This window comes from Girardinichthys multiradiatus, chromosome 21, assembly GCF_021462225.1.
Source record: "Girardinichthys multiradiatus isolate DD_20200921_A chromosome 21, DD_fGirMul_XY1, whole genome shotgun sequence".
NCBI classification, from domain to species: domain Eukaryota; kingdom Metazoa; phylum Chordata; class Actinopteri; order Cyprinodontiformes; family Goodeidae; genus Girardinichthys; species Girardinichthys multiradiatus.
In genome coordinates this window covers 24879776-24899010 of record NC_061813.1, presented here as the reverse complement: position 1 = coordinate 24899010, position 19235 = coordinate 24879776, and the positions used below count along the sequence as shown (strand labels likewise).

The window sequence follows — 19235 nt, the reverse complement described above, 5'->3', positions numbered from 1 at the left end:
TTAGGTGGCAGGATGTATCCAAAGAATCATTACTTCATTAAACTGATTTTTCTTTATTACTTTAGACACAGATGCCACAACAGCCATTAGCAAACTTAATGAAATCAATATATGAACAAGATGAAGAATCTTTTACACTGGATCCACTACTCCACTATTTTTAAAACTAAAACATGTATTCACAATGGAAACAAATTGCCACAGTTATGTATTCAAAATTAAGCAGTCAGAAATCTATTTTCATTCAATTCCCACTGCAGATTTTGGCTTGGTACCGCTATAGGTTTCTGCACATTGAGCCCAATGTCCTGGTTGTTGTGAAAAGTGCCACTAGTTCAGGTTCTTACTGTGAGATGGTCACTACCTTTCTACTCCTCCGTAGGTTGAGAGCTCTGGTACATATGTGTAAAAAGACACAAACACTTTTTTAGGTTTATGGCATTTTTCTCACTGACAATTCATCAGACTGTTTCTATTTGCTAAGGCCAGGTGGCGATGATGTAATGACTTTGTATACTTCTGAGTTCAAACGAGGGACCCCTTTGGATGTATTTTACGTTGATGCATCAAACTGTTTTCTTGCGATGATGTTGGAAAATCTAAAGAAACAAACTACCAGGAAGAGAACTGAGGATCTCCAAAAGACTGGTTCATCCTTGGCTGAAATGTCCAGATGCCTAAAGGGGAAACTTTCATCAGCATGGAAATGTCCAGCTATACCATTAAGAAAGGAAACTGCTTTTGCGTCCCAGAGGTGGACATGTTTGGTGTGAAACCTCAGAACAAAAGCAAAGAGTCCTGGTCCGACATGGGCTGTAAGGCCACTCTACAAGGTAGAAGTCAGAAAAGCCAGATCACAGTTTGAAAATGCACATAGGGACTAAAACCATCATGACCATTGTTGCATCTGGAGGAGTGTTTTCTTTTTATATCTTGTATGAAAATCTCTGGTTGCAACTGTATTACGGCTATTAAGCAGAGTTGTCCTTTATCACTGAGTCTTTTCTTTCTCAAGTTCCTCCCTCCATTTGGCCTTCTTCTCCAAGTTGTATACAGTCAGGGACTCATTTCTGCCAGCAGCCTGCAAAAACAGGATGGAATCAGGGTAGGAGTTTGGTTCATATCATAATTTACAGTTATATGAGATATTTGTAATATATTGTGTTGTCTAAGGTGTATGTGTAACATATTAGTGACACAGATTACACCAAAACTCAATCTTTTTGCCATTATGCAAAATGCTGTTTAGGGAAGAAGACTACTACTTGAAGACATCATTCCCACGGTGTAACAAAGTGGTGGCACCATCATGCTATGGGGATGCTTCTCTTCAAATAGGTTAGATGAGGTAGATAATATATGGGAGGCTGAGAGAAGATGAAGATGGGGAAATCCAGCTAGTAGCTGCAAGACTTGAGACTGAGGTGAAGATTCACCTTGAAGCGCGATAGATTTATGTGTTGGAATGGCCCTGACAAAGACCAGACTGAAATCCAATTTAGAATTTGTGTCGAGACTTAAAATTACTGCCTATAAACCCACTCCATTAAATCTGACTAGATTAAGCTATTTTGTGAAGAGAAAACCTCAGTTTCTGGGGATAATGAGCTTGTAGAAACCAACTTCAAAAAGACTAGAAGCTGAGATTTCAGCTAAATGTGGTTCTACAAAGTAGTGAGTTGGGGAACAAATACACGGCATACCTTTCAGGTTTTTAATTAGCAAGAGGCTTTTAGAGTTGTAAAATGAATAGGTTTGAAAAGATTCGATGTGCCTCTATTTTTCTAGGCAGTAGATGTATTTGAGCCTCTCAGTATAATGTTCATTTGGTGTGAAACCTACACACTAGTTTTACAAAATAAATAAAGTCACTGAAGTAATTCCTACCTGGAAAAATGAACAATTTAAGTGCATATTAATAATCCCAGAAGTCAACTGAATTCTGGTTTATTATGTAAAGGTCTCAGCATCTGCAGCTTTCCAATCACACAGAACCACGGCTCTGTTTTGGGACGTTGAGTCGAAACAAAGACCCGTTTCCTGTTACCTTATTCAGGATGACTCAGCAGAAGAGACTAGCACAGACATGAAAAAATTCCCGTGATGCCACATCTCTGTAGAACAGACAGCTAGCGGACCAGAACAGAACGTACGTGCGATGAATTTCTGCTTTGTCACTCACTTTTTTGCCCATGACCACCATAACCACACAGGCTCCTATTGACAACGCCATCATCAGATAGGCAGCTTTCACTCGGATTTTGTTTCTGGCGTTGTCAATCGTCTCAAAGCTGTGGGGAATATGAAAATTCATGATTAAAAAGCCATTGTTGGTTCAGTATGAGTGAGGAACGAACAGGGAAGACGCTATATTTTGTTCATATTTGCTTTTTTTACAGCTACATTAAAAAATTGCTGGATTTTCGAGCTCACATCATATATAAATATTTATAATCAGGACAAGCAAGTTTCGCCCCTGTGTTGGACACTAAGCTCCATGTCTACAGTAACAGGTAGGCCGAATTTACCTTGTAAGCATGACAAGCAGATCTTTCTCTAATCACAGCAGCAGATCAGATGTGATCTCCACCCTGATGTCAGGAGCCACGTTAATTACCTCCAGGCACAAACAGACACATTGTTTGAACTAAGGACGTCTCAGAGGAGCCTGCTACACGCTGCACGGCCGCTCATCCACTTAATCAGCTCTGTTCTTGTGATGTGGAGGTAATACGATGGCGGGGGGGGTCTGGAATAAACAGGAAAGGGCTACTTACGACACAGTGTCTGGGATCTGGTCCAGGGACTTGAAGCGACCTGCCCACAGTAAAATCTTCCTGTCCAAGTTGGAGGGTCTGTAGCCGGGGGGTTTGAATAAGGGACGGGGTTCTGTACAGAGGGAAGGGAGGGGTAAGTGGGCATCAGCTTATTCATTTCCTCGGCTCAAATCAGTGTTTTGCTCCATCACCCAGATTATGACCCCATTTCCTGTGCTCCTCTCTGTCTCTTGGGACTACAGACTACTTCAAACAATCATAAAGCACAAGTCCAGGGCGCTTTTAAAACATTAGGACAACTTATATTTTAGCACTTTGTTTTTTATTTTAACAAAGTCTTACATTATCTGGCATGCAACACCTTTCTGTAGTGCAGGTAAGAATAGACGATTAGTGAATCAAGTTGCACTGCAGGGATGGGCATGTTAGGGCTAAGGAAAAGGGACAATTTGTCTGCAATCCAAAACCCCACCTTCTGCTGGAGCTGCCGGTGAGGACTCTGGTTTGGTCTCTGGAAGTTTATTGCACATCCCTCGGAACCGCTGACCTGGATTGAAGTTAAACAAACAGATGTACTGTATATTCAAAATATTTGCTAATTTTCTAATTTACCTCGCTCAAAATGATTTATTCCTATTTATTAACTTTAGATGGAACAAGCAATCACTGAACTGGGATATTGTTTATTGTTCTATCAAATTTTATTTGTAGGCCACTTTTCATACAAATTAGTTGAAGCTAGATTTATAGCAGATATTTTACAAGATACTGACAAGTGCATTATAATCAAATATGCAAGAACATAAAATTTACTGGTCAGACACCTGGTATTCCAGGTAGTCAGCTGACCTCAGTCTTTGGGCCCATAAGGTTGCTGAACCAAAGCCGGACCAACTGCAGCAACCCCTGCCCAGGGTATGATGAAGGCATCACTTCATGCACCTCTCTTCCTACCCTGATACACCCATCACTCTGGAAGAGGGTAAGTATGGATTCATTAGACCACAGGACTTTCTTCTATTGCTCCAGAATCCAATTTTATACTCTATAGCAAATTGAAGCCTTTTTTCCCTGCTTAGCCTCACTGATCAGTGGTTTTCCAAAGGCTACACACCTGTTTGGTCTCAATCCATTGAGTTCCCTTCGCCTTGGAAGTGTGGAAACGCTCTTACTCTCGCTACTGAACAAAGCCATGAGTTCTGTTGTCTTTTTTACGATTTGATTTCACTAAACGTTTAATTTCATCCCTGGTTGCGATCTTTCAAGAGTGTATTTGCGACCACATTTCTTCCATAAAGATGATGGCTCTCCGCTATCCTTCCAGTTAATGCGTTGGACAGTTCTAAACCCAATTTAAGTAGTTTGAGCAATCCCCTCACATGTTTTCTTTGGTTGATGTGTGGCCAATAATGAAACACTTCTGAAACAGATGAACATCTTCTCCATGACAACATGGCTGTTTAGGAAATGAGAAGCTACTCCTGCAGCAGCGAGTTGAACAAAAATAATAATCCATGCAGTAATTATCCAACTGGGGGTTCTTACTTATTTGCTTTGTTAAACCCAGGTGGTGATTTTTTTTTTTTTTTTTTTTTTGGACAGGCAGAGAAGAAATAAATACGTTTAATTATTGAAGTTCAACTAAAAGCAAAATTAAATTTAGGCAACATAAAAACTGTTACTAGAATAAAGTTAAATGATAAATTAATTATTCATCTTAAGCTAAAAGCAAATAAACAAATGAACTAAACATATAAATAAATAATTGATGGATAGACTTCCCGTTAATGCAAGACTAAAATGTATTGAAAATGTATATTTTTTTTAAATACGTGTTAATACTATGAAAAATGTACTACAGTTTGAGAATGTGAAAATAATTAATAAAAAATAGAGATAATTGTAAGTTTCCATTAAGAAAAACTCATGCAGCATACACTAACATGAGCAGGAAACGCGCATGCTATTATGCGACTATAAAACAACACGTATTTTGCAGCCAACCTTCATTTCAACATTACTGAGCCACAAAAACATGAATTTAGCGGGTCACTTATTACAATCACTTATTTAAATGGAATGTGAGCCACTAACAGGTTCTGAAAAGCCCACTAAGAACAAGTAGAAAGCGAAAGAGAAGGCGGAGCATGCTAGTTCGATTTTTTTTAAATCGACATTAGCTACAAAAATAACTTATTCATACGAACCGAAAAGGTTTCCGACGGAGAGACGAGATCTGACGAAATTCATGTCTGTCTGGGTTAAACTGCCGGTGTGTCCAGAAACCGTGCAGCAAACAGCAGCTGAAACTTCTCCTTCAGTTACAGAAAGTCAACTACTGCACAAATGCAGGCCCTGCGCAGCGTATGACGTAGAAGACGCCGGAATGGGTCAGGGTAGCACGTCAACGTGGCCGCCATATTGTGAAAGGCAAGTTTTTGATACGCTGGAAGTCAGTTTGACCTCGTTTGAACTCATAATAAACACATAAAGAAATATAACACGAAATGACATCGAGGTCACATAAAACACTGGCCTAAATGTTCGATTCAAGTTGTTCAAATTTATTACATGTCCAAAAAAAGATCATGTTCCATATGGCCTCTGTTGTTTCATCTTTTATTCATGCATGTGTTTTGTGTTTTTTAAATGGGGTTGAGTTTACTGGCCCCCCTTTCACTTCTTGTTTTACTGTTAATCGTGAAGCACTATCTTCAAACAAAGTTGTACTTAATTGCTTTATGACTATAGACTATGACTAAACCTATTTGAAAGCTCAGATAGGTTCAGTTCCTCCCCTAGTGTGAATGACTTGCCATGCTGGAATCACAAGTTCCATTCGAACACATCATTTCTAGATGTTTTATAGAAGGCGATCCATGTCATGCCAACAGTTTAAGCCAAAAATGATAACATGTAATGGCTGTAAAGGATCTATCAAAAGATAGAGAAGCATTTCCTGTAATAATGGTGACATGCAGGTGTTCCTGTTTGGTTGGCACTGCCTGTGCAACCATCCAACCATACATCCATACAGCACACTTCTCCCAGCTCAGTATGCCAGTGGTTCCTCCTGTTAACAGCTGTACTGAAACAGAACAACAATGGCACAACCCTTGAACAGCGGTAGGTTTTAAAGCCGTGCACATCCACCACATCTTTCATGCAAGGTAGTTCAGTTAGATGCCTGTCATATGGTAATGTTTTACCCTGTTTATTCTGGATACATCCTCTTTAGTATGACTTTATGGTATTTTCACAATACAACAAAAGTGACAGTATGGTCTAATGTGAGGCGTTAGGAGGACATTAGTTAGAAAGTGAAAAAATAATAAATAAATAAAATATAATGATAATTCATGTTTTGCTTTGGTTTTTTTTATTTTTATGAAACAAATACCAAATATGTTATTTTGCTTCTTCTGTTTTATTGTGATTTGTTCAGTTTTGTGTAATTTATTTATATTATTAGTAATAAAAATAAATACTGCATAACTGTGTCTTAATTATTTAATAAGTTTATTTTATTTAGGAAACCCAGTTTAATTTGCCACTTATAATATGGCGGACTTGCAAGTGGTTAAAGCGGTGCAATCAGGCAGAGTGCCTGATGAGAACTAAGTAATTAAGTAAGTTTCCGTTCAGGCGCTGCTTGGACAGCCATCTCGTGCTGGTGTTGTGAAGGACCCTACAGTCTAATATGGCGGCGCCCGATGGAACTTTAAACTGTGAGGATTTTTCCATGTTTCAGGTAAATTAAATCAAAGGGATTCGTTATTTTTTGACAAAAGCTGCGCAATGAGAGACCGACCGCAGTCCTTAGTTCTCAGATGGTGACGTGGCCGGTTGTTTATCTTCCTAGTAATGTGACCCCTCTGATCCTTCAAGGATCCAGACTGGATTACAGAACTGGTACCTGGCAGCATGTGTGCTTGGAGATACCATCAGCTGACCCGGGTCTGATTAATCACTGAATTGTCGCTTAGTTCTGTTCTTGATTAAAAACACATACAGTTTGCATTCAGGTCAAATTGCTTTAATAATTACATAAATCCTAAAAGTAACCATCAGGAACTTGGATTAGATTAGATTATTTAGGACATCACAGCAGTTTTCATACCCCTCGAACTTTCATTGGAGTCCAATTTTCTACACAGTTGTGCAAGTTACAGGAAAAATATAATTGTTTTTAAAATTACCCTATTAAAAAAAAAGTTGTGCCATTTGTATTCAGTCCCCTCCAAGATAACTGCAGTGCAACCATCTGGCACCCAATTAGAAAACCTCTGTTTGGTGAGTAATTTAATGTCAGCAAATATTCAGGTGTTCTCCGAAGGCCTCTTGAAATCCGCTTGTGAACACAGCAGACGTGTCCTGAAGGACACTGTGGAGGAAGTAGGGTTGCAAACTATGGAAGCAAATCGTTATCATATTTCAAATGAAAAAGCATTTTCAGAATGTGGCTGCATTGTTTGACTCATAAATGAAATTAGTTATCAATAATCCTATTTGCATTTTAATTTTCTTCTTCAAGACTGCTCATTCTTTCACTTAATTAAAATGAAAAAGACATTTGAGATTTATTTTTCAAAATGTACCCCAGCAAATAGATACCAAAATTCAATTTGAAATGTAAAATTTGAAAATGAAAAAGCATTTCCAGAAATGCTTTTTCATTTTAAGAATGTGGCTGCATTATTTGACTCATAAATGAAATTAGTAATCAATCATCCTATTTGCATTTGCATTTTCTTCTTCATGACTGCACATTTTATGCCATAATCAAAAAGAAAACAAAGCAGACATTGTTTTTCGTTTTCGTGGTCTGCCCGCAAAGTACTGCCCAGAACTCGAAAACGAAAAAGCATTCAGAGCTGCGGGCGCAGAAGAGTGACGTCAGCAGCCGCTCTTCCTCAGCTCCCTGCTGACCGAGCTACCCATCTTGTTCGGTAGGGGGCGCTGTGCACGTCTACATTGCATTACATTGCAAACGTGCCGAGAAATTGATTGAATTGCAGCAGGACCGAGCTCAATTTGTGGCAGTGGCAGGCAGAACTGGTAGTTCCGGTGGCAGGCTGTGGCATCCTTGTGGCAGCCTTATGGCGTGGGACATCCAGCGTCTTTTTAAGCATTTATTTATATTTTTCTGTGAGTGACGATTCAGAATAGCCGCTCGTGCTCTATAATAAACCGACTGTTTGTGCAATAAATCGTCATCCTTTCAACACGTCACACATACACATAGTGCTATTTATTTTCCATGTCAAGTAAATACAATCACCTTATGTTATGGGTCTAAAGCTGTTTATTAAATAATAATCAATAATGAAATCATTATGTAAAGGTAACAGGCTATAACAATAATGACAACCCATTTGCCGATAATCAGCATCAGCTTCCACAAAAACAGCGGCAACCGCATTGGCAAGTTTTACGGCCGGTCTGGCACTTTCTGGCATCCTCGCGGAATCCCGTGCCACCGTGCGGCAAGCTGTGGCAGCCTGCCACCGAAGCTGCCACCCCACCGGAACTGTGGAGCTGTGGCGGAACTACCAGTTCTTCCTGCCACTGCCACAAATTGAGCTCGGTCCTGCTGCAATTCAATCAATTTCTCGGCACGTTTGCAATGTAATGCAATGCAGACGTGCACAGCGCCCCCTACCGAACAAGATGGGTAGCTCGGTCAGCAGGGAGCTGAGGAAGAGCGGCTGCTGACGTCACTCTTCTGCGCCCGCAGCTCTGAATGCTTTTTCGTTTTCGAGTTCTGGGCAGTATTTTGCGGGCAGACCACGAAAACGAAAAAGCGATGTCTGCTTTGTTTTCTTTTTGATTATGGCATAAAATGTGCAGTCATGAAGAAGAAAATGCAAATGCAAATAGGATGATTGATTACTAATTTTATTTATGGGTCAAACAATGCAGCCATATTCTTAAAATGAAAAAGCATTTCTGGAAATGCTTTTTCATTTTCAAATTTTACATTTCAAATTGAATTTTAGTATCTATTTGCTGGGGTACATTTTGAAAAATAAATCTCAAATGTCTTTTTCATTTTAATTAAGTGAAAGAATGAGCAGTCTTGAAGAAGAAAATTAAAATGCAAATAGGATTATTAATAACTTATTTCATTTATGAGTCAAACAATGCGGCCACATTCTTAAAATGCTTTTTCATTTGAAATATGGTAACGATTTGCTTCCATAGCAAACAGTATTCCAAGTTTTAAACATCTCCCTAAACACTGAATCTGTCATTTGAAAATGGCCAAACTGCAAACCTACCAAGACATGATTGTCCACTTGACAGGTAGGAAGGACACGGAGAGTATTTTTCAGGGACATCCTAGGGGCCTGTCATAACTCATGAGGAGCTTCAGAGATTCACAACTCAGGTGGGATTATCTGTTGGCAGATTAGCTGTACACTTGTCAAAACTGGCAAAACAGAACCTATTCTTCAAAGAAAGCCACTTGAAGTTTTTCACATGCCGTGTAGGGGAAAAAATGTGGAAGAAGGTCATGGTGTCATAGAACAGAAAAATTTACTTTTCATCAAAAACTCTGTGTGGCTGAGAACTAACTCTGTACATTACCCCAGACACACCATCCACACAGTGAAACATAGTAGTGGCAGCATCATGCTGTGAGGATGCTTTTCTTCATCAGAGACATAGAACCCGGTCTGAGTGGATGGGTCCAAATGCAGAGCAAATCCTGGAAGACAGTCTATTAGTGGGTGTAAAAGTCATGGGAGTGAGATGGAGGTTTACCCTCCAAAAAGACAACATCCCTAAATATACAGCAAGAGAAAGATATTCATGTTTTAGAAAGGCCTAGTTAAAGTCCAGACCTTAATGTGAGAATCTGTGACCTGAATTGGAGATAAATTTGAGTACTTCTGCAAGCCCTTGTTTTGTCCTTTGTTTATGTTGAATGCACACAGCTCATGTTCATGAATGTTTTTAACCTGAGATAAAATTGATCCTTTAAAATGTAAGTTAAAGTGTCTTTGTTTCTCAGGAGGGGCTGAAGGTGATGCGCACCATAGACGACCGTATCGTCCACGCCCTGAACACTACTGTGCCCACCGTGTCCTTCTCAGGAAAAGTGGACGCCACACAGACCTGCAAAGAACTTTATGAGTCGGTAAGTGCCAGAAGAATAAGACATTTTTCAACTTTGACCTTTTTAGGTTTCTGCACGGTTGTAACTTGTGTCCCGCATTTCTTACCTGCATCTCACAGTTGATGAAAGCCCATCTGAGTAGAGACAAAGCCATTAAGGCCTGTATAGCGCAGAAATCGGATGTGGTGGCACAGCTGCGGGAAGAACGAGGAAAAGACAGCGAAAATCTGAAACTGATCAAACAGCTTCGAAAGGAGCAGACCAACGTAAGCGAGAAAAGTTAAACATAATTCTGTGGATAATAATATACTATAATAAATTTGGTCTAGAAAAGTGCATTCGAACTACTTTTACAGTGCCTTGCGAACGTATTCGGCCCCCTTGAACTTTTCAACCTCTTGCCACATTTCAAGCTTCAAACATAAAGATATAAAATTGTTATTTTTTGTGAAGAATCAACAACAAGTGGGATACAATCGTGAAGTGGAATGAAATTTATTGGATGTGTCAAACTTGTTTAACAAATAAAAAACTGAAAAGTGGGGCGTGCAATATTATTCGGCCCCCTTGCATTAATACTTTGTAGCGCCACCCTTTGCTGCAATTACAGCTGCAAGTCGCTTCGGGTTTGTCTCTATCAGTTTTCCACATCAAGAGACTGAAATTCTTGCCCATTCTTCCTTGCAAAACAACTGGAGCTCAGTGAGGTTGGATGGAGAGCGTTCATGAACAGCAGTCTTCAGCTCTTTTCACAGATTCTCGATTGGATTCAGGTCTGGACTTTGACTTGGCCATTCCAACACCTGGATACGTTTATTTGTGAACCATTCCATTGTAGATTTGGCTTTATGTTTTAGATCATTGTCTTGTTGGAAGATAAATCTCCATCCCAGTCTCAGGTCTCTTGCAGACTCCAACAGGTTTTCTTCCAGAATGGTCCTGTATTTGGCTCCATCCATCTTCCCATCAATTTTGACCATCTTCTCTGTCCCTGCTGACGAAAAGCAGGCCCAAACCATGATGCTGCCACCACCATGTTTGACAGTGGGGATGGTGTGTTCAGGGTGATGAGCTGTGTTGCTTTTACACCAAACATATCGTTTTGCATTGTGGCCAAACAGTTTGATTTTGGTTTCATCTGACCAGAGCACCTTCTTCCACATGTTTGGTGTGTCTCCCAGGTGGATTGTGGCAAACTTTAAACGAGACTTTTTATGGATTTCTTTGAGAAATGGCTTTCTTCTTGCCACTCTTCCATAAAGGCCAGATTTGTGCAGTGTACGACTGATTGTTGTCCTATGGACAGACTCTCCCACCTCAGCTGTAGATCTCTGCAGTTCATCCAGAGTGATCATGGGCCTCTTGGCTGCATCTCTGATCAGTCTTCTCCTTGTTCGAGATGAAAGTTTAGAGGGACGGCCGGGTCTTGGTAGATTTGCAGTGGTCTGATACTCCTTCCATTTCAATATGATTGCTTGCACAGTGCTCCTTGGGATGTTTAAAGCTTGGGAAATCTTTTTGTATCCAAATCCGGCTTTAAACTTCTCCACAACAGTATCTCGAACCTGCCTGGTGTGTTCCTTGGTCTTCATGGTGCTCTCTGCGCTTTGAACAGAACCCTGAGACTATCACAGAGCAGGTGCATTTATACGGAGACTTGATTACACACAGGTGGATTCTATTTATCATCATCAGTCATTTGGGACAACATTGGATCATTCAGAGATCCTCACTGAACTTCTGGAGTGAGTTTGCTGCACTGAAAGTAAAGGGGCCGAATAATATTGCACGCCCCACTTTTCAGTTTTTAATTTGTTAAAAAAGTTTGACACATCCAATAAATTTTATTCCGCTTCACGATTGTGTCCCACTTGTTGATTCTTCACAAAAAAATTAGAATTTTATATCTTTATGTTTGAAGCCTGAAATGTGGCAAGAGGTTGAAAAGTTCAAGGGGGCCGAATACGTTCGCAAGGCACTGTATATGTAGGTTATGTTTACTTCTTGGTTTAGTGAGATGTGTTAACACAAGAGTGGTTAATCTCAAAGCAAACTATCCCTCCTGCAGGGAAAAACCAGACTTAAGGCAGACAATGGCAATAATATTGATAAATACCGTACTGCAAGGAGGATATCAGATGGGATGCATGCCTATTTTCTCATCTCCTCTCTTTCTCATCACTCTGTGACCTTTGGCATTTTGGTCAACGTCATTTGTCTCCGTTGGAAAATCTGGTATCATGAGACTCTGTCCAACTGGCCAAGTATTATATTAACTTGTAAAATGCAAGCTCTTAACACTTGTAATATATTAGCCAACAATTATGGCACTCCTAACAGTCCTTCGCAATATGAATGTTATACACACTGATATTGTGATGACGATATCTTCGATGTATTGTGCAGCCCTAACCTACGTTGCATTTTCTTTGTGCAAACTCAATGATTGTCTCATCTTACTCTTGTGTTGTCTTTCCTCCAGTTAAAGCTCATGCAGTCAGAGCTGAACGTCGAAGAAGTTGTCAATGATAGAAGTTTGAAGGTACATAAATACACCTATCACACCTGTACGGGTTCTCACATAATGTAGAACTTTGTCGTTACTTATGGTTCTCTTTCCATTCAGGTTTTCATTGAACGATGCAGAAACCACTACCTGCCTCCAAAGGTGTAGTGAAGATCCCTCTGAGGAAAAAGAGCCTCTTCGGTGTGTTTGAACCCAGACAGGAGCTGAGCGTGAGAGCTGCCGCAAAGTACCGACCGTAGGCCGCTAGTCTTCCAGACCAATCGGAGCTCCTCTCCACTTCACCTATTTTCAGTGTCATTATTGCTGAACGATTGCTGTATGAGTCCTCTTTGTTCTTCACAAGGAGTTATTGTACAAAAAGCTTTTTTTAAAAAGACAATGAACTGTTTTCAAATGACTTCTGTTGTCTGTGTTTGATGTCGTTTGAAAGGAGTTTGCGAAACTTGGTGCTTCTGACATGCAATGAACTGAAGTGGTTCTGTTTTCCTGTCTTTTAATAGACCTCTTTATTGTTGGTGCTCCACAAAGTGACACATCTCCTCATATCTTAGATTAATATATTTAAATATTTTTGACAGACATTACTTATCTCTCAGAAGGAACACCACAACAAGCACTAATATGGTCAAAAACTCTTTGGCATGGTCTGTATTTTTACAAAATCTTATTCAATCTTGATTGGTGCAATGGCACCAATCTGTTATTGAAGATATTTTAAGGTTATGCTTGCTTATAACAGCGATATAAATAAAATGCTGAGTAAACAAAAACACATTTTCATGAATAAGGGTAAATAAAACACTTTACTCCATTTGTTCCAGAACTATATTCAAACAGAGTAGCAACATGTTCATGCACTGAACATTTAAAGTAGGTGAATAATATAAGAAAACCTTAGAAATTATTCATAAATGATTTATACAACTAAGAGCTGCTTGTTTACAAGCGTAACGGCCATATTGTATTTTTAACTGTGGAATTAACCAGCTTTTGCGGCCTCAAGTAAAATGATTAAAAGTCAAATAAAATTATAGCAGCAATACAATATCTTTACATTTATTAAACCCAAAATATTGAGAAAATAAATTTTACTGCCAACTCAAATTTATGTTTTAAACTTTAACTTTGGATTACTTTTAACAGAAAAAAAACAAACGCCGGTAGGAGAGTGCCTACTGTGACATTGCAGGTCTTATAAATACTCTAGAGAACAATACAATGCAAAATAGAAACACTGTGGAGGTAAGATGAGCTAAAAAACTGTTTTTAAGACTATGCTAAACTTTGAAAGTTTAATGCAAAAAATATCCTTAGTCACATGTTCTTCAGCTGAAGTCTGTTACACTATATCCATCACCCATACACCACTTTCTAGGACCTTGTTTATTTTGTGTCGAAACTCTGGATAGTTATCATAATTAACTGGCAACTCTAGGTAGCAACCGGATGTGTGGGCAACTGGCCGTCTCTGAATACCTTGAAGTTGAGTGAAACTAACACTGATGGTTTTTTGAAGAAACAAATCAGATCCTGTGCAGAACCGAAGAAAAAGTGACAGGTGCTGTGTGTCTGATTCTCTGAGATAAGAACTTAAATATCTGCTGATGTTTTTCTGCTGTACATTCATGACTGCAGGGTTATACAATTGAACGTATAACCTTTCTTAATGTTGGTTGGAGATTTTCATATGCAGCTGTAATACTTTCCAACTCTGACCTCAGCGGGGAAAGCACAGTGCTCCACTGCTCAATAACAAAGGCAGGTTCCTGAATGAGCTTTTGGTGGGCAAGCTCCTCAAGTAGTAGCTCAATGTTATCAGCTGTTGGTACTCTTCGACAGTTATGGAGATCCATGATTTCCAGAAGCTCTTCTCTGTCCACACTCTGAAAATCTGAATGGCAAGATTCAAACACCATTCGATCGGACTCTGTTACATACCTTAGGAAGCTATCAACAAGAGGACTCTTTATACAACCAAGAGCTGCTTGTTCCAGTATTACTGGAGCAAGTTTTATAGGCAGGTACTTCTGTTTTTGCCAGCCAAAGGCAATGATTCGGCCAATGATTTCCCATTGTTGCTGTCCAAAATCATAACGCAAGTAGGGCACCTTAAAGTTATTGCCCATTGTACACTGTTCATAAAAGTCCTGCCAAAACTCAGAGAGGACATCCCTCAAAACTCCTCCATCATCAACAGCCTTTTCTCGCCTTCCATCAGGAAGCACCACTTGAATACATATGTCCTCCTGAGTGACACTTAGATCACAAAAATGTGAAATTACTTCTTTCAGGATTTGGCCACGGTGAAGAACAAGGATTTTTTTAATTCCTTCTCTCTGAACAATGGGCTCGTCCAAAGAATCAAAGTGTAAAGAAGAAAGCACTGGACTAGATGACTGTGAAGACAGCGGAAGGGTGTCATCAAGACTGAGACTATCTGTGTTAGAAATGTGTCCTGTGAAAAAGGTAACAGTGCCACTGTCTTCTAAAATGTCAACATTGATTGCTGCATCTAGCTCTTGGACATTGGACAAATCACCCATGTCATCAGTAGAGTAAACTAGGTGAACATTATCACTGCCGCTGTTTGTCAGGTCACTGCTGGTTCCAACATATATGACATCAACACTGTCTGGTGCTTTGGATTGAGTCAGTGGTGTGCAAACCTGAGAGTGAGTAGAAAAACTTAAAGCTCCTTGTTCATTTCCACTGGGGCTGTCTGGTTCTGAGTCACTGCCAGTGTCCTTCTTTTTGGTTGTTAGGTAAAATCGCAAAACAGGTAGTTTTGTCTGTTCATAAAGTTCTCCAACGGTAATATGTTGATCAAGTGAATGTTCCTGAAAATCTGTCATGTCAACCTCAAAATCTGTAATTCTTCCCTGTGAATTTCTTTGAGATGGAAAAAACAAACTCACTGCCTTTTCAATTTACTCATTTTTTCTACAGTCCTTTAACACATCAATTTTTCTTGTTCCACCACCTTTCTTTGTCCTAACTTGAAAAAACTTCCCATCTCGAGAATTCAGCCATCCTATCTCAACTTTTTGAGCATTTCTGATGCTAACATTTTCTGAGACCTGCTTCTGATCGTTGCCTTTGTTCCTTGAAATCTTGGCTCTCAATCGGTCAAAAAGTTTTTATTTCCGGCCAGCAGGATCATTTTCCCTCCGTCTGCAATATCCAAGAAGTGCAAGTCGATCACCATATGATGGGAGATAATCCTTAAGCTGCTCATCTGTCATGAGCAGAAGGACACTGAAGTCAATCTAGAGAAAAAAAATTGTTAAAACAGTTATTTAACCTTTAAAATGAAAAAAAAAAAAACAGTAAAAACGGCCACATGATAAAACTTATCTGTCTTCACTATGTCTCTATAATAGTGTTGTATAACTCCTAAATGGTACTGATTTCCTTAACAATCTAGCTACCTTATCCTTTTCCAGTCGTTGTATGACTTCCTCTGAAACATCCCGTGATTTTAAGAAGTCATATATCTCATCCATCCTGTGACAGTTACACACAATAACTAATGAATAATGTCTAATAAAAATATACATAGCAAAAGATTTATTATGAACATGATAGTACGGTTGGATGATATTACTGAAAAACATTTCACGATACAAGCATTTTATATCAGTTTATATCACTAATTATTGATTAGTTTTTTTTTTATATCTGAAATACTGCCAAACTGGTGATGTGACCTTTCCTATTTTATCCACAGGTTTCACACCGTTATTTATTCATTTATTTTCTAAACAGTTATGAGGCACAGTGGTGAAACATGAAACTACTGCTCCGCAAGTTTAGCTTGCTGCTAGTTCACCAGTGAGTGAGGGAGTGAGTTAAACGATGCCATCAACCTAGCTGAGCTGGCCTTGAGAGGCTGAGTAGCTAAAGCCTTTCCTCCACCTACATCCTCCAGAATGCTATGTGGTTCTGGATCAGAGTTCAGAGAATATTCTATATATTGAATATTCTATCAGACGTACTACCTATTGATACTGATCACGTGTATATTGTGATATATATTACTGATTTATTGTCCAGACCTACATGACAGATAGAAACTTTATTTCAGACTCAAGCTCCAGCTTAAAAAAACAGGATAACAGACAACCAAACAGCTGTACAGATCTGCAATCATAAACCAATACACAAAGAAACTACATAAAAGTAATAAAGAAAACTCTACCAGTGTCTCCACAACTAAAGTTCTGGGTTTACATTTGTCCCCTAAAATATTTTAATGGTTGAACACTTTCCAAAATAAAACTGTCATCTTTATAAAACAGTCAAGTACATGAACATCATCAAAAGGATCTTAGATTTGATCTTAATTACTTTCATTTAAACAGACAATATTGGATTTTTACAAGAGTTGCAACTTACCTCTGTTTAGGTTTAGGTTCAGGTCAAAGGAACCTCCTCTGTCTGTCTGTTTAGCCCCTGTAGGTATCCTGAAAGTTGAGTAAAGTTAAGAATTTAACATTTTTAGCAGGGCCTGCCTGCTTGTTTTTTTTTATTTTATTTTATTTGTTTTGTTGTTTAGTTCCATGTTTTTCAATTTTCTTTATTTTTAATTGCTTTTATAAATATTGTCAATCTAAAGCTGTAGATCACCGGCATTCGCTTAGCTTAAGTGTACATGAAACTGCTAAGAAAAAAGGTTGAAAACTGATGCATATTACCGTACTTATATTTTACTCTTGTCTATATATCGACAAAAACTATTTAACGGTGAAGAAAGTGAATCACATTATGCTTAACAAAACATGTGCATACAACAAGCTGATGGGTGTGTTTTCACCTACTAGCTAGTGCTTATATTTTTGCTGCAAAATGATTAAACATATTAACTTGTTGAATTCTTGGAGTGCATTAACAAACTTATTTTCGCACTCTGAAATAAGAACGATCTAATCAACGGACTACTTCAAAAAACCATGCTAAATATGCTATAACAAGGTTAGCGCGCTTTGACGGTTAACCTGCAGCTAGCTAAGACAAAGACCGATGTACACACCACCACACAATCAAAAAGCATTTAAAACGAAGGAATCTAAACTGAAACTATCCAGCAGCTTTTCTCTGATACTTACAGTTCACTCGTTTACATATATGATAAAGCCAGTCTGCAGGCGTTTCCATGGCGACACAAAACTAACACAACTATAACCTAGGCAATCAAGAAAGGCGAACAGTCCTTTTACTGACTTTTAATCCAATAGCAAATGTTACCGAATAATGAGGTCCTAACAGTTTACCTTGGATTTAGGATCATATTTAACTGGATGCTGGAGCATGCTGTTTTTCTGGTGGGGTTGTCTCTAACTGCTCCGGTATCTCATAATTATGACTTTGAAAGTCGAAATTATGACTTTGAATCTCATAATTATGACTTTGAAAGTTGAAATTATGACTTTGAAAGTCGAAATTATGACTTTGAATCTCATAATTATGAATTTGAATCTCATAATTATGACTTTGAAAGTTGAAACTATGACTTTGAAAGTCGAAATTATGACTTAATTATGACTCCTGCTGGTCTTTTATTTTTTCTTTCATGGCGGAAATGGGCTTCCATAAAGCAACCTGTCATGCCAGGCCACAGAAACGTTTCACTGAGAAACAAAGCCCCCTAGTGGCGATTTAAGGGTTTTTCAATGTCAGTGACCATACATAGGGCAAGAAAAAGAAGCAACTATCTCTCCAAAATCACTGGGACATCTGGTACACATCTGTAAAAATCCTAAAATATATATTAATATATATATAAATATATTAATCTTTTAACTTAGTAGCATAACCACACTGTAAGTTTTGAAATACTCATCCATGTTAGGAAGTAATTGACTTTTTAACAAATTTACTAGCTCCACACTTAGTAATCCTATAAATTCCAATAAATTAAATGTGTTTGAAGCAATTTTTATCAAACGTTTTGGAATTGATCATAGTTTTAGTAACTTTTCATTTGTCATCCACTATGCTTTCCAATTGTATGAATGACATAACACAGAGGTCATCTTCTGTCATGTGCCGTTTGAAAAAGGAAAGGTAACAGAAAATGCCATTGAAGTAAAGCAAATATGTGCTGATAGTTTATAAATCATAAAATACCTAGTCATAGTACAAATTCAAAACTTTAAAAGCAAGCTTTGAGAAAATCAAACAGAACCAAAGTTTCTCTTGTCACCAAAGTGACATAGGTTGGTAAGGTAGGGAAATAGATCATCTGAACTTACTGCACTGCAAAGCCTTTTTATAACAGACTTGTTCACAGGATGTGTCACATCACAGTGACTAAGCAGATGTCTGGTCATTCAACGCAAAACAGGAAACTGAAGTCAATCAGAACATTTCTCTCCCTTGCAGCTGGTTCCTCCCTGAGGTGAGTGGCTAAACAAGCATTAATATAGGCCTGCAACTGGGAAAAAGGTGAATACTTTTATCAAGTTACACAAGTACTACTGAAATCCGCTTTTCCCATTACACCATACACAGTGAGCAGGTGGGAAGGGGAGGGAAAGAAATCATCCAAATGTACTGCACTCCAAAGCTCGGGGTCACCCAGCAAAATGCTACCTATTGTATGTTTAAAAGCACTTTTTCATGCATAAACTCTTTTTAATACATTTATCCTAAATAATAGGATAACAATAAAAGGAAATCTTTCCAGTGGGGTAACTAATATCACTGACCTAACAAATTATGATACTATACCATACAAAATGAGCAGCCAAATCAATTAATTCTGGTGTTACAATCACCGTCATAGCTACAGGTGTATAAGGTTTGGTGT

General features: G+C 38.6%; 2 protein-coding genes and 1 long non-coding RNA gene across 4 annotated transcripts; 1 reads left to right on the top strand and 2 right to left on the bottom strand.

Annotated features, from left to right (window-relative positions):
* Positions 1-37: 37 nt before the first annotated feature.
* On the bottom strand, positions 38-5140 carry fam162a (family with sequence similarity 162 member A). The gene is made up of 5 exons (XM_047349775.1): positions 4985-5140; positions 3250-3324; positions 2778-2889; positions 2183-2291; positions 38-1081 (listed from the first exon to the last, which is right to left on the bottom strand). Exons 1-5 carry the CDS (start codon positions 5025-5027, stop codon positions 992-994), a joined length of 429 nt encoding a protein of 142 aa, XP_047205731.1. The 5' UTR covers positions 5028-5140; the 3' UTR covers positions 38-991.
* Positions 5141-6375: 1235 nt separating this feature from the next.
* Positions 6376-12824, top strand: mix23 (mitochondrial matrix import factor 23). The gene is made up of 5 exons (XM_047350145.1): positions 6376-6528; positions 9796-9921; positions 10020-10166; positions 12383-12442; positions 12527-12824. Exons 1-5 carry the CDS (start codon positions 6478-6480, stop codon positions 12572-12574), a joined length of 432 nt encoding a protein of 143 aa, XP_047206101.1. The 5' UTR covers positions 6376-6477; the 3' UTR covers positions 12575-12824.
* A 2691-nt stretch (positions 12825-15515) lies between these two features.
* LOC124858400 lies at positions 15516-18450 on the bottom strand. Of its 2 annotated transcripts, none has more exons than XR_007035826.1 (4): positions 17698-18450; positions 16823-16890; positions 15856-15931; positions 15516-15693 (listed from the first exon to the last, which is right to left on the bottom strand). It is a non-coding gene; the product is annotated as an uncharacterized LOC124858400 (long non-coding RNA). The 2 variants fall into 2 exon arrangements; XR_007035825.1 differs by lacking the exon at positions 17698-18450 and adding an exon at positions 17533-17580.
* Between the last annotated feature and the right edge of the window lie 785 nt (positions 18451-19235).

Bases quoted from the DNA above. Each gene is read 5' to 3' on its own strand.
- fam162a (XM_047349775.1), bottom strand. From the start codon at position 5,027: ATGAATTTCGTCAGATCTCGTCTCTCCGTCGGAAACCTTTTCG. The intron at 2,890-3,249 runs GTGGGGTTTTGG...CCCTCTGTACAG, and splicing joins ACCGGCAGCTCCAGCAGAAG to AACCCCGTCCCTTATTCAAA. The intron at 2,292-2,777 runs GTAAGTAGCCCT...TATTCCCCACAG, and splicing joins CAGATCCCAGACACTGTGTC to CTTTGAGACGATTGACAACG.
- mix23 (XM_047350145.1), top strand. From the start codon at position 6,478: ATGGCGGCGCCCGATGGAACTTTAAACTGTGAGGATTTTTCCATGTTT. The intron at 6,529-9,795 runs GTAAATTAAATC...TTTGTTTCTCAG, and splicing joins AGGATTTTTCCATGTTTCAG to GAGGGGCTGAAGGTGATGCG. The intron at 10,167-12,382 runs GTAAGCGAGAAA...TCTTTCCTCCAG, and splicing joins TTCGAAAGGAGCAGACCAAC to TTAAAGCTCATGCAGTCAGA.